General features: G+C 43.0%; 2 protein-coding genes across 2 annotated transcripts; both read right to left on the bottom strand.

The window, feature by feature from the left end:
- Positions 1 to 12,435: 12,435 nt before the first annotated feature.
- On the bottom strand, positions 12,436 to 13,917 carry LOC136523173 (uncharacterized). The gene is made up of 2 exons (XM_066516948.1): positions 12,991 to 13,917; positions 12,436 to 12,897 (listed from the first exon to the last, which is right to left on the bottom strand). Exons 1-2 carry the CDS (start codon positions 13,915 to 13,917, stop codon positions 12,436 to 12,438), a joined length of 1,389 nt encoding a protein of 462 aa, XP_066373045.1.
- Positions 13,918 to 14,223: 306 nt separating this feature from the next.
- LOC136520780 (uncharacterized) lies at positions 14,224 to 14,808 on the bottom strand. Its single transcript, XM_066514431.1, has one exon. It carries the CDS (start codon positions 14,806 to 14,808, stop codon positions 14,224 to 14,226), a length of 585 nt encoding a protein of 194 aa, XP_066370528.1.
- Between the last annotated feature and the right edge of the window lie 224 nt (positions 14,809 to 15,032).

Here is a 15,032-nt window from a genome sequence, read left to right as displayed (position 1 = left end):
GTCATTTTCCTGTAAGAACCTTGTAAAAGGTCTAGGAACTTGGCCATATGGGGTGTATCGACTGTAGTACTCTCCCCCACGGTCGGACCTTACTACCTTAATCTTTAAGTTGTGCTAATTTTCTACTTCAGCCTTGAATATTTTAAATTTATCCAATGCTTCCGATCTTTCCTTAATTGGATAAATATAACCAAAACGAGAATAGTCATCTGTGAATGTTATAAATGAATCATAACCATCCACACTCTCCACAGGAAAAGGACCACAGATGTCTGTGTGAACTATTTCTAAAATTCACACGCTTCGTTTAGCATCTTCCTTTATTTTCTTAACATACTTTCCTTTTATGCAATCTATGTATTGTTCTAAATCTGAAAATTCTAAAGGCAGAAGAATTGATTTCTTAATCAATCGCTCTATTCTCGCCCTCGAAATATGGCCTAAACGATAGTGCCATAATTTCAAAGATACATCATACACTCTCTTCCGCTTATTTGTTGCATTCATAGACGAGAAAGCATTATCATTCTTAGTGCTCACATCATTCACATTCTTAGAAAGTGATAATAAATAAAGTTTGCCTTGTCGGAAGGCAAGACCAACACACTTATTATTAATCACAATCCGATATTTTCTATTACCAAAATGGCAATCATATCCATCATTATCTAATCTTGAAACACTTATCAAGTTTCTATGCAAAGAGGGTACATAAAGAATATCTGAAAGCTATAGTCTAAAATCATCATCTAATTCTAGAGATATATTTCCAATGGCTTCAACTTTAGCTTCAACTCCATTTGCAACTTTAATTCTTCTTACTCCTCTTTGCAGGGTCCTCCTCGTATGGAATCCCTGTAATGAATTTACAACATGGACAGTTGCACCAGAATCAATCCATCAAGTAGATTTTGCATAACTTAAATACAAGGATTCATCTATGAATGTAATGAAATCCTCACCTCTCTTCAAAAGGCTCTTTAGGAAGTCTGGACAGTCCCTCTGGTAATGTCCATGCTTCTTTGAGTCTAAGACAAAGGGAGTGTCTCAATTTTGGCAGGGCCTACATAAAGTGAAGCATCTTTTCAAATGGGGTGTTGTGTTCAAAGTGAGAAATGGAGACCATTGCAAATTTTGGGAAGACTGCTGGGCCAAAGGGGTCCCATTAGGTATTAGTCATGAAAATCTCTTTAGAATGGTGAGAAATCCTTACTGTTCGGTTTCTGAGTGCTGGGAGGAGGATGAATGGGTTATGGATTTCAAAAGATCTTTAAGTCCCCAAGAATACAATAGCTGGATTGATCTAACTTACTCTCTGCATGGATGTAATCCTGAGAGTGATGCAGCGGATATTGTTTCCTGGGCTTTAGAGCCAAAAGGTCATTTTTCAACCAAATCGCTATATAGATTTCTGACTGACTGGGGCATGCCAAGTAGAGTGGCTGGTCTGATCTGGAAATGCAAAATTCCATTGAAAATCAAGTTCTTTCTTTGGCAAATGTTCCATAACAAGCTCTAGGTAGCGGGGAGCCTGGTTAAGAGGGGATGGAAAGGTAACATGGGTTGTTGCTTATGTGACTGTGTTGAAACTGTTAACCATCTTTTCTTCAAATGTCACTTGGCTAAACTAGTCTGGGGCCTCTTGCAAAATATATTTGAGCTAGACTCTTGTCCTAGATCTCTGGAGGACCTATCTATTACATGGCTGCAGGGCAAGGGGCCGCTGCCGAATCGGTTGATCATATTTTTCTTCGCAGGATTTGCGTGGGCCTTGTGGACCACGAGAAATAAGATGGCAATTGAAAAATCATTTGTTAAGACGCCAACTGATGTAATATATGTGGCGATATCATTGTTGCAGAGATGGAGCGTCCTTCTAAAGGAGAAAGACAGAGAACATGTGTCGCAAGCATTGGAAGCGATTCTGAGATGGCTGAAGAACTTTAAGCCCAAGGCTACAATGGCAACGGATGTCTTTGAGATCTAGTTGGCTTCACTACTACAGCCTAGCACAGCAGGGGCGGCTCCCAGGGCTCTGTAAGGGCGGCTGGCCCAACCGCCCCTCCCAGGTGGCTCTTATTGTCCAGAGCGTTGTAGGGGCGGCTGGTCAAACCGCCCTTACAGAGGCTCTCTGTAAGGGCGGCTGGTGTTTTCAGCCGCCTTTACAGTGGGTCTCTGTAAGGGCGGCTGGTGTTTTCAGCCGTCCTTACAGAGACCCACTGTAAGGACGGCTGCAGCACCAGCCGCCCCTACTGTCTGTATCTGTAGGGGCGGTTCAATCTAGAACCGCCCCTATAGTTGATTTTCCAGAGAAAAAAAATATAAATTTGAATTCAAATCTGACCACAGCATGTAATATACAATTCAAATTCAAATCTGACCACCACATATATAAATATATACATCCACAAACACACGAGCACAGTTTAAACCATCATTACAAGCCATATTTCAAAAGTTCAATTCACAAAGTCCATCATTACATAGCCATAATTCATAAGTTCAAATAGTTCCACAAGTCCAAACCATTTCAGATTGTTATCAACGGCCTAGAGCGAGCCTGTGAGTCTCACGAAGGTGTTGGTACCTCGGATTACTACCTAAGTCGGAGTTTCGATCATGGTAATCGCCTCTAGAAGAAATAACCTCGTCAATGATGAAGCCGCAAAGGTCGCCGACGAGCCCCAAGAGTTCATCATCCTTGTATACGTCCCTTGTCCTGTCCATCTCTTCCTTCCACTACAAGAGAACAAGTTTAGGTCTAGGATTTCATAACATAAGCTAAGCTTTCATACTACGAGCGAAAAAAGTGTCAAACTAACCAGATTGGGGTGTCTCCTGTAGGCACTAGTGTTACTCATCATACAACATACGTAATATCCACAATGTAGACTCCTAGGCCTCTGCTTTAGACACTGTGTGTTTTGCATATGGAAATGTGAAGTAATGCTATTGACAAACCACGTAATGGAGTGTACCGATGTAAGTTACACGTACCGGACATAGAGTTTTGATAGCCAATCTCTCTTTCCTTTCTGGATGATGTCTTCCTTTATGATGTTGGACATAGTGCCTGAATGCCCTGTTCGAATGGTTTAAGCAAATGCAACTTGTTAGTATCCAAAAGCGAAGTTTACAAGTATATATACAAACATATATAAGCTAATGAGGATTATTGTCGATATGTATACGTCTTGCAAATCGCTATGAAGTCCATGTACGTCTCCGGCGCATAATCTGTTGAGTCATAGACATGTGCCATGCTCAGCCCAACATCGACCCCTACAAGAATCCAGTGGTTCCTGCATGAATTTAATCATTGAAGAAACAAATAAGCTCTTTTGCATCGAACTAAATATATCGAACAATGCTTTCTTTCAGTATAGAGTCAAACTTACCCGAAGTGGTATGGTAACCATATCATTTCGTTATGCTGGAGATTCTTAAGACATTTGGCAATCCGGCACGCAACCTTAAGGCCCTCTTTGTACATCTTATCTGCCCGGATGGCCTCTTTCTCCTCAACGGTCTTTCCGGCAGCTAGTTCTTCGCAATCCATTGCCCAATCCTTAGGGTACTGGAAATTTGATGCACATATCAACCAAGGATCTACATAGGCGGCTCTTAGAGTTGGCGCCTTCTTCACAATATGTGTTTGCATTCTACAAAACACGATGTGGTTAGTTACAACAAAATCCAAATATTTCATTCATATCATATCGAGAGGTCAAGGACTTACAGGCACCACACGCGAACTAGATTCATTTCCATCATTCCGAGGTGAAAGCATGCCTGCATGTCCTCAAAGTCAAACATTAGATCCCCAGCTGCGCCTCCAAATGTTCCTTCAGGGAAGACGGCTTTTATCTCGTCCAGTCTCATCAAGTGAGCACGCAAGTACCAATCATGGAACTTTCTCATTCCAATTGGCATGCGCTGCATGATTCGGTTTGGTAGGAAGTGCTTGCCTCTTTCATATTCTTTTGGGACATCCTTTGTCCACTTGATCTCGTCAACATTTGGATACTTCTTTACCTCTTGGTGGAGTTTGCTAGTGTCGGGCGGCTCAGAAGCACGTGCGTAGACGTTTTTAACTTGGTTCTCAGGCTTGAACTGGTCATGAGCAAACCACTTGTCAATCAACGAGATGTCTTTCATCGGAGCAAACATTGGCCTTGTATGGTAGGCAATCTTCTTTCGGGCCTCTGATTCATGCACGCCCTCATCTTCTTTTTCAGAAGGCAGTCCTTGTTTGGGTATCGGCCATGCTTGTTGAGAAGGCTCTGGCGGGACATCGGGCCCTTGCTCGGTTGGATAAGGATGCGACATCTCATCATGCACTTGCTCAATATGATGAGCTGGAGAACATTGTGGCATCTCATCATGCCCTTGCTCGATAAGATGGGCTGGAGAAGTCTGTGGCTTGTCAGTCATGTGCTCGCTAGGAGTCAGGGAAGAATGTGGCAAGTTAGGCGTGTGGTCGTCACGAGCCGGTGAATATGCCTTCCCGTCCTCAACAACTTGCTCCTCAACAACAATGTCCTTTTTGTGCCAGAGGATGAACTGTTTCATGACTTCTCCAAGATGAACAAGCCCCTCAGGAGTTGGGTGTTCTATCTCCCACGTCATGAAGTTGGGCTTCACGGTATGCACCTCGACCCTAGTGTAGTCCCGTGGGATTGGGCGACTGTGCCATTCGCCTCCCGGAGGATGTGCCACACCCGTTGCCACCTTAACCATCACCATCTTGTTTCCCCTGCCCATGGGAACCAATAGGGTGCAACTAGTTGGCACCCGTATGCGATCGACGTCGGTTATGGTTGCAGTGGAACCTTGGCTGCTGGGAACACCCAGAGGGCTGCCAACTATAGCCAGTTCTCCCATCGGCTCCATGAGCATCCGTGCCTCTGTATTCACACCTTGCGCCGAAAGCGCCTTCGCAACTAGAGCCTTCACAGTGAGCTCGAGATTGGCCTCTCGGTCTTTGCCATGTTTCTTGTACATGTTGCTATCCTCGGCGAATCCTTTCTTCCAGGTTACCAGCTTCCCTAGCCCCCTGGTGCGGCCTGTGTGCTCGTGGTTGCCCAAGGCAAGGCTTAGCTCATCCCTCTCTCTGGAAGGAGTGAATGTGCCATTCTCCATGTCTTCAGCATACTTCAGTATCTTTGATACTACCTCTTCTGTCTCTGGCTTAGCAAACTTGAGGTCAGAGGAATCCACACTCCTCACATATATCCATTGCTTCAAACGTTTCCTCAAATCCTTCACTTTCTTTTTCTTTGGATCCCCAGAAGCTTTGGCCGCTTCGTCCAGCTTCCTAAACATGCCTTGCTTGGCATGGTAGCCACCGGGGCCTAGGCAAGGGGGGTGTTTGTTCTTCTTTGCCTGCTGCCTATTACGGGCACTGAGGGCCAATGCTTCGGGTGAAGTCTTCTTAGCCATGAGCTACGCCCTTCTTCTCCGACGTGTGATATCATGAAAGTTACCCCCTTCTTTGGATATGGGTTTGGCTTTCTTATCCCTCGATTCCTCTTTGGTACGGTAGCGGAGTCCGTCATGGTTGTGCCTTGAGGCTGTGGAGCAGAGGCCTCAATGTCAGTCTCTATGGCGGTTGCCTCTGCCCTCCTTTCCCTAACTCTGTCTTGTTCGGCATAACGTGTCGGGCGTCGATGTCGTCTTTTCGGAGGTCTAGCAGGGACCTGCATATACGACAGGTCAAAAGCGTTAGCAGAGGTAATATAGCCAAAGCCTTAGACGATTTCATAAGCTACAAAGGCTCCATCCCTACCTCCTCGTTCGGGTCGAAATCCAGGTCCAACTCATCCTCTATTGGCCTCCGTCTGGGTGGTTGTGGGTGAGGATCCTCGGGACTTTCATATCCTAAGGATGAGCCCTCGTCATCCTCCTCTTCTTCGCCTTCATCAGCCTCTCCTCCTCTTCCCTCTGCTCCCCTTCTACTCCACCTTCCCCTTGAGAAGGCAACACTGCTAGATCAATTTCTACCTCATCATCGAACTGCTCCTGCGTAAGCTGTTCCGGTAGTTCTTGACCTCCATGGCTAGGATGCTCATTATTTTCGTGGGATTTGGTTGCACTGTCTGTTGTCCGCGTCATTTCGTGCTTTGTTCTAATAGATGCAAGGAATAAAGTGTGAAGTAGTAGTAGCAGTAGAAGTAGTAGTAGTAGTAGTAGTAGTAGTAGTAGTAGTAGTAGTAGTAGTAGTAGTAGTAGTAGTAGTAGTAGTAGTAGTAGTAGTAGTAGAGTAGTAGAGGCCTCAGAAACATGTCAATCATCATTTGATCATGAACTTGGAGCATAAAGGCATCATAACAGAGAAGAAAGGAGAAGGTAATGTAAGGGCGGCTGGTAATGATGTCAAGTTCCTCACAAGTTCATGATTATCAGATCATATTCCATATAATGAATGGACTTAGACAATTTCATCATCGGCAAAACAAAGGAGAGGAGGGGATTGGCAAAAAAACATAGAAGTAGTAGTAGAGGATAGGAGAGGAGAAGTGTAGTAGAAGTAGTAGGACTTAGACAAATTCATCATTGTCAGTTCAAGACATAATACAACATGAAGGTAACAGCACCTACTAAACATCAAGGTAACAGGGCAGCCTCATCCACTTGGCCACATCCAAAGCCACAGTAGAGTAGTAGTAGTAGTAGTACGTAGTAGTAGTAGTAGTATAGTAGTAGTAGTAGTAGTAGTAGAGTACAGTAGAGTAGTAGTAGTAGTAGTAGTAGTAGTAGTAGTAGTAGAGTAGTAGTAGAGTACAGTAGAGGAGGAGTAGTAGGTAGTAGTAGAGGTGGGATAGGACAGGAGCAGACAGGAGTAGTACATAAAAACCCTCATCATTGGCATAAGGCAACTGCTCAGTATATAAAAACCCTCATCATTAGCATAAGGCAGGTGCTCAGTATATAAAAACCCTCATCATTGGCATAAGGCAGGTGCTCAGTATGTTAAAAACATCATCACAGGCAACAGGCAGGTGCTCAGTATGTAAAAAACATCATCACAGGCAATATTCCCAGCAAACCCACAGCAGGCAACATTCCCAGCAACCCCACAGCAGGCATCCCAAGATTCCCAGCAACCCTCAGGTTCAGAGTAGCATCAAAATAAAATAGTAGAGGACAGTAGTAGTGGACTAGAGGATATGAGAGTAGAGTAGTAGTAGTAGTAAAGGAGTAGTACAGAAGAGTAGTAGAGTAGTGCAGAGTAGTAGAGTAGTAAGAGTAGTAAACTGGACAGTGAGTGCCATTTCAGAATCAAGTGCCATTTCAGAATCATCAGTTAAGCTCAATTCAAAAAAATGTGCTCAATTCATCAGTTAATGCGCTTAATTTGGAAAATGTGCTCAATTCAGATAAAATGATCAGAACAATTCAGGCCATCAGCAGCAACCATCACTGCACAGTATGTAAAAAACATCATCACAGGCAGGTAAAAACATCATTGCACATGCCTTATGCCTCAGGTTCAGAGTAGCATAAAAATAAAACATCATTGCACATGCCTTATGCCTCAGGTTCAGAGTAGCATCAAAATAAAACATCATTGCACATGCCTTATGCCTCAGGTTCAGAGTTGCATCAAAATAAAACATCATTGCACATGCCTTATGCCTCAGATTCATAGTAGCATCAAAATAAAACTTATGCCTCAGGTTCATAGTAGTATCTTACAAAAAAATTAATCTTCATCAGATTAGTAGTAGTAAGACAAGTACTAGTGTTAGTAGTTTCAAAAATCAACCCCAAAGGGCTAAGTCCTTCGGCCATCTCAAATTTGGGGCCACCAGCCACCAAGTAAGGAAAGAGAGGTGTAGTAAGTAGAGAAAAGAGAGTAGAGTAGTAGTAGTAGAGAGAGAAGGATAAAAAATGTGTTTAATTTAAAATAGTTGGAGCAGCCGAGAAATCAAGTGGAGAGTAGTAGAGTAGTAGTAGTTAGAGTAGTAGGAGTAAGCCAGCAAGTAGTGAGTCAGTATATGACTAGCCTTGTGTAGTAGTAGAGTAGAGAGAGTAGAGAGAAGAGTAGTAGAGTAGAGAGAGTAGTAGAGTAGAGAGAGTAGAGAGAAGAGAGATGCAGTAGAGAGAAGAGGGTACAGTAGTAGTAGAGAGAAGGAGCACAGTTTAAAAAATGTGATCAATTCAAAATAGGAGTAGAGGAGAGTAGTTTCAGTAGGTAGTTTCAGTAGACAGTAGACATTTAGGACAGTAGACATTCAGAGTAGTTATCAGTAGTTTCAGTAGACAGTTGCAATAGGCAAGTAGAAAAATGTCCATTAGAATTTTTTGATGGGGATAGGTGTTGTTGACTAACAAACATAGAGTAGTAAATCATTGGGATCACAAGTTACTGTCCACCATATTCATGAGAAATGGCAAGCATCTGAGCTAACTCTGCTACCTCTACACATTCAGAGATGAAAGCAGCAGCAATCGACAGTAATCGATAGTAATTGACAGTAATTGACACATTCAGAGATGAAAGCAACAGTATTCGACAAAGGAATCATGTGCTCTGAATTGAGCAATCGACAGTTCTGAACAAAGCAATCGACAACTCTAAATCAGAGCGCTCTGAATCAGAGAAAGAGGGAGAGGAAGGTGGGGGCGGTACCTTGCAGGAGGAAGGAGAGTACAACCGGTGGGTGGCGGTGGACCGAGCGCCTGGGCTCGCTGAATGGAGGTCGGGGACGGCGGTGGTCGTAGCTGAGGAAGAAGCGCATAGCTGGGGCGACTCGCTGGAGGAGGGCCAGAGCACGCGCAGGCACCGGTGAGCTCAGGCATCGGCCGGGGCGCTCGCTCGTCGAGGGAGCTCGGGCACCAGGCTCACTCGTAGGAGGAGGAAGCACGCGCGGACACCAGGGACGGGGGCCCGGTGGCGGCGGATTAGGGCGGAGAGCGCCGGCGGGAGTTGCCAGAGGGAGGAGAGCGCCGGCTGGAGGAGGGGCGCACGGGCACCGGTGGCGCGCGGTGGAGCCAAACCCTAGCCGCTGCGGGCGTGGGGGCGTGGCGGCGCGTGGGGGCCCGGTGGCGGCAGATTAGGGTGGAGAGCGCCAGCGGGAGGAGGGAGTAGAGCGCCGGCGGCAGGAGGGGCGCCGATGGGAGGAGGAGCGCACGGGCACCGACGGCGCGTGGTGGCACCAAACTCCAAGCACGGCGAAAATCGAGCAACCTGACGGCGCCCAAATTAAAAATTTCGCCCGTGACTTAGCCGCTGGGCTCGCGTCGCCCTTTTATCTAGGCGGCCCATCTGTAAGGGCGGTTGAGTTTATCAGCCGCCCTTACTGATGGTTTTTTTTTAAATGTGAAATCAAATCTTGTTTAAAAAATAGATTTTATATGTACTCAAAATTCAAAATATATTTATATAATAATTTTAAATTATTCCATGTATTTTTATGATTAATTTTTATATATATATATGCTCCAAACCAGTTTTCAAAACCCTAGATGGTCTCAACTAGAAATGTCATGAATACCAAGTTTGATCAACTCATCAAGATCTACAATTGTTATATAGGTCATTTTTGCATTTGAGAAAGTGTTAGGAAAGTTTAGTTCTAAATTGACAAGTCTCTCATATAGTTTCATGAACCCTATGTGAGATTCATGATTTTATGACTAGTGTTTACTAACACTTTCTCAAATTGAAAAATGACCTATATAAAGATTGTAGATCTTGATGAGTTCTAACACCTTTGTATTCAAAAGTTTTTCATCTGAGGTCATGTAGTGTTTCATTTGACAAAGTTTGATCAAGTCAAATTTTGAATTTTAAAAAAATGACACCTTCACACTAGTATTTGATACTCTAAATGGTTTCAAATAGAAAAGTCATGAATACTAAGTTTGTTAAACTCATCAAGATCTACATTTGTTGTTTTGGTCAACTTTTCATTTGACAAAGTTTGAACGATTCAAATTTTGGATTTTTAAATTTTGACAGCTCCAAACTAGTTTTCGAAACCCTAGATGGTCTCAACTAGAAACGTCATGAATACCAAGTTTGATCAACTCATCAAGATCTACAATTGTTATATAGGTCATTTTTGCATTTGAGAAAGTGTTAGGAAAGTTTAGTTCTAAATTGACAAGTCTCTCATATAGTTTCATGAACCCTATGTGAGATTCATGATTTTATGACTAGTGTTTACTAACACTTTCTCAAATGGAAAAATGACCTATATAAAGATTGTAGATCTTGATGAGTTCTAACACCTTTGTATTCAAAAGTTTTTCATTTGAGGTCATGTAGTGTTTCATTTGACAAAGTTTGATCAAGTCAAATTTTGAATTTTAAAAAAATGACACCTTCACACTAGTATTTGATACTCTAAATGGTTTCAAATAGAAAAGTCATGAATACTAAGTTTGTTAAACTCATCAAGATCTACATTTGTTGTTTTGGTCAACTTTTCATTTGACAAAGTTTGAACGATTCAAATTTTGGATTTTTAAATTTTGATAGCTCCAAACTAGTTTTCGAAACCCTAGATGGTCTCAACTAGAAACGTCATGGATACCAAGTTTGATCAACTCATCAAGATCTACAATTGTTATATAGGTCATTTTTGCATTTGAGAAAGTGTTAGGAAAGTTTAGTTCTAAATTGACAAGTCTCTCATATAGTTTCATAAACCCTATGTGAGATCCATGATTTTATGACTAGTGTTTACTAACACTTTCTCAAATGGAAAAAATGACCTATATAAAGATTGTAGATCTTGATGAGTTCTAACACCTTTGTATTCAAAAGTTTTTCATCTGAGGTCATTTAGTGTTTCATTTGACAAAGTTTGACCAAGTCAAATTTTGAATTTTTAAAAAATGACACCTTCACACTAGTATTTGAAACTCTAAATGGTTTCAAATAGAAAAGTCATGAATACCAAGTTTGTTAAACTCATCAAGATCTACATTTGTTATTTTGGTCAACTTTTCATTTGACAAAGTTTGAATGATTCAAATTTTGGATTTTTAAATTTTGATAGCTCCAAACCAGTTTTCGAAACCCTAGATGGTCTCAACTAGAAACGTCATGAATACCAAGTTTGATCAACTCATCAAGATCTACAATTGTTATATAGGTCATTTTTGCATTTGAGAAAGTGTTAGGAAAGTTTAGTTCTAAATTGACAAGTCTCTCCCTTAGTTTCATAAACTCTGTGAGATCCATGATTTTGGTCAACTTTTCATTTGACAAAGTTTGAATGATTCATACATAAATGTAGTCTCACACACACATACATAAATGTAGTCTCACACACACACTTACACAAACTAGCTAGGCCCCGCTGAAACAACTTTTCCCTTGCCACCTTTTCGTTCCCATGGCAGTATGTCTTTGGGTAGGTTCCTTTCCACTGCACTGATCTTGTTACTAAAGTCTGTGAATAGCGGCATCTCAGCGTAGTCATTGTAAGCTCCAACATCATCCACGCCATCAACTCCGATAATGTGCTGTTTCCCGGAGGCAACCACATGCTTAGTCTTCTTCTTCGGGGGGAGGTTACTTAGCAGGTCGGGCATATAGAAAACTTGTGCAACACGTGAAGCAAGCACCCAAGGGTCATCTTCGTAGCCTATATTCTGGAGGTCCACGACTCTCAACCCGATCTCGTTGACTTGATGTTGCTTCATCCAGCGGCATCGAAACACGGCCATCTTTAGATTCCTTCCATAGTCAAGCTCCCATATATCTTCAATTATGCCAAAGAATGGGACCTTTCACCCCAGTCCGTCGACTGCATCTACTCGAACACTGCTGTTTTGGTTCACACTTTTACTATCCTTTGTGTGGGTATAGTATGTGTACCCATTGATGTCATAAGCATTCCAAGACGTCACTTGTTTCGATGGTCCCCTCGCCAATTTACTAATGGTAATAGAATCTTCACTTTCTCCAGGCAGTATGTCCTGGTCCTTCAACCAGGAAGTTAGGCGATGCCTGTGCTGTTTCATGACCCAATCATCTGAACGACCGTTCCTCTCCTCCATAATGAGAGCCATGTGTTCGTCAACGTACGGTTGCATCAGTTTTGTGCTTTGCAAGACACAATAATGCACCTGACTGACTTCTTTATATTCATAGTCGATGAATGTTTTCCTACCACTGGTGCCCTTCCCAGCCAGCCTACCCTTGTGATGAGAATTAGGATTGCCAATCCCTCTTTGTACTTTCAGGTATTCTTGATAGGACTCGATGACTTCTTTAGTAGTGTAACCCTCTATCATGGAGCCCTCTGGGTATGCTCGATTATGCACGTATCGGCTTAGGACCAACATGAACCGCTCGTAGGCCCACATTTCATGCAAGTAGCTTGGGCCCAGCACCTCTATCTAATGAATTAGGTGAATCATGAGATGTACCATTATATCAAAAAAAGCAGGAGGTAAACACATCTCAAGTTGGTTCTAGGTCTCCACCATGAAATCATGTAGGTCACTTAGCTCTTGCCTGCGAAATGACTTCTGTGAGAGCTTTGAAAAGAAGTAGCACATGTGGGTGATGGCCATCTTCAGGAACTCTGGCTTGATAGCCCTGATTGCAATTGGTAGGTACACTGTCAGCATCATATGACAATCGTGAGCCTTGCAGTAGTGAAATGAGAGGTCCTTCATCAACACTAGCTTCTTCGGGTTTGTCAAAAACTCAGTGGGGACTTTAAGGTTCTTCACGGATGTGAGTAAAGCTCTCCTCTCTTCTATGTCTAGGTTGTAGCAAGCCGTGGGCAGATTGTATTTTCCATTATCCTGAAGTACTGGGTGAAGCTCTAGCATCATGTTTAGCTGCTCCATGTCCCTCCGCGCTTTTAGACCATCCTTTGACTTGGCTGTGTCCATCAAGGTACCGATGAGACTCTCAAAGACATTCTTCTACACGTGCATAGCATCAATGGCATGGGGGACCACCAATTCTGGCCAGTAAGGTAGATATCAAAAGAAGATCAATTATTTCTTAAAAGGTACGCCTTCGATAGGAGGTGTGCTTCTATCTCTGATCGTTCCATCTGGATTCTTCTTTCCATAGACGATCTGTATGGTTTTCACCATTTTGAACACATGTTGTCCATTATGACGTCTCTCCGGAGGGGGGTCATCCTCTGGGATGTTGCCATAGAATCTCAAGTACAATTTGCCGCGGTACTTGTGACCCTTCTTTAAGAAGCGACGATTCCTTATGTAAACAACCTTCTTGGATCCATCTAGCCACACCCATTTAGTATCATCCAAACATACTAAGCATCCCGTCTTGCCTTTGATCTGTCCATACAAGGCAAACAGCATGGGGTGATTGTTGATAGTCATAAAAAGTATTGCTCTTAATGTGAAGTCCTCCTGTCGAAGCGCATCGTACATCGGCTCCCCAAACTTCCATAGTCTTTCAAATTCTTGCATCACAGGCTCGAGGAACACGTCTATATCAATGCCTGGTTGTTGAGGGCCAGATATAAGAATAGTGAGAAAAAGGTACTTTCTCTTATGACACAAGTACGTCGAGATGTTGTACATTGTCAGGATCACTGGCCAAGTGCTGTGGTCGCTCATCCTCTCATTGAAGGGATTCATTCCATCGGTGCTCAAGGCGAACCATACATTCCTTGGGTCTTGGCTAAAGTCTTTGTTGTTGTCATTGAAGTCTTTCCACTGACTACCATCGGCTGGGTGTGCAATCACATCGTCATCTACCTTGCGCTCGTCATCCCACCATGTCATGAGCGCGGCTTCCTTAGGGTTCAGGAAGATACGCCTCAAGCGGTCGGTCACTAGCAGGTACCACATTACCAAGGTAGGAACTCTTCTTTTCCTTGCATCATTGCCTAATGGAGTGTCCTCTAGGGGTTGAGATTCTTGTACCACCTTTTTCGCACCCTTCTTAGTCCTCTTGTTCCCCATGGAGGCTTCTCCTCCACTATAAAGGTCATTGTCCTTGTACCGGCTGGCCCCATAGCGAGGACATTTGTCTAGATCTTTGAACGTATCACCACGAAAAGGGATACAATGGTTGGGGCATGCATGGATTTTTTCAACACCCATCGTCAATGGATTTATAACCTTCTTCGCATGGTATGTGTTGGCGGGAACTTTGTTTGGCAGTGGCAGCACCCGTGATAGGAGACTCAACAGATCATCAAAACTGCAGTCGGACCAACTGTACTGAGCCTTTAGCATGAGTAGCTCAAGCACAAAGCGGAGCAGTGTCTAGTGTGTCGGACAACCCTTCTCAGCACCATACACAGTCTCCTTCGACGTTGTTTTCACCCTCTCTAGATTTTGTAGACCTCTCTTTTGTAGTAATATTTCTGGTCCAATGGCCCGAAGCATGTCCTCCAAATGGTCACTGTCATCTTTATCCCCCTCACGTGCTCCGCCATCAGCACCAGCACCACCAGCATCATCAACACATTGTTGATTGCCAAAGTCACCACCTTGTTTATTGCCAGGGTCATAGCCCATGTCTTCATCAACCTCATTTGTGTATTGGTACAGAAGCGCGTCTTCTTCTTGATCATTGTTGTCGTCATCAACAACCATTGTCTCACCATGATGAATCCACACTGTGTAGTCCGGAACAAATCCTCGCATAACCAGGTGTGATTTGATGGTATCCACATCTGCAAATGCAATACGGTTCTTGCAATCTTTGCAGGGACAAATAATTGTATCCTTATTATATCTCAACGTTGATGCATGCTTCTTTACGGCTTCAATAAATTTGTCCACCTCTTCACAGAAACCTTCATCGATCCTTGACCAACCATACATCCAAGACTTCCTGTACTCCATCTTTTAAAAAGAAAACAACAAAAGAAAATACATGAAAGGAATCAAATTGATAAATAATTACTTGAGAATTAATTACAAAATTAACAAAAAATCCTAGATGTAGAAATTAGTCTACATGAAACACACATGAAAAACTAGGGTGTAATCTCCACTATAATCAAGCAAGAGCGACTAAATATAAAGGGTGTGAGCTCATTTCCCTAACTAATCTACACTAATAGCTT

The sequence above is a fragment of the Miscanthus floridulus genome, chromosome 18 (assembly GCF_019320115.1).
Source record: "Miscanthus floridulus cultivar M001 chromosome 18, ASM1932011v1, whole genome shotgun sequence".
Lineage (NCBI taxonomy): Eukaryota > Viridiplantae > Streptophyta > Magnoliopsida > Poales > Poaceae > Miscanthus > Miscanthus floridulus.
Note: the sequence above shows the minus strand (reverse complement) of the source record. Positions and strands in the feature narration are given on the sequence as shown.

Excerpts from the sequence above, each read along its gene's own strand:
- LOC136523173 (XM_066516948.1), bottom strand. The coding sequence starts at position 13,917 with ATGGGGAACAAGAGGACTAAGAAGGGTGCGAAAAAGGTGGTACAAGAA. Across the intron at positions 12,898-12,990 it reads GCACACCTCCTATCGAAGGC|AAGAATGTCTTTGAGAGTCT; the intron begins GTACCTTTTAAG and ends ATGCACGTGTAG.
- LOC136520780 (XM_066514431.1), bottom strand. The coding sequence starts at position 14,808 with ATGGAGTACAGGAAGTCTTGGATGTATGGTTGGTCAAGGATCGATGAA.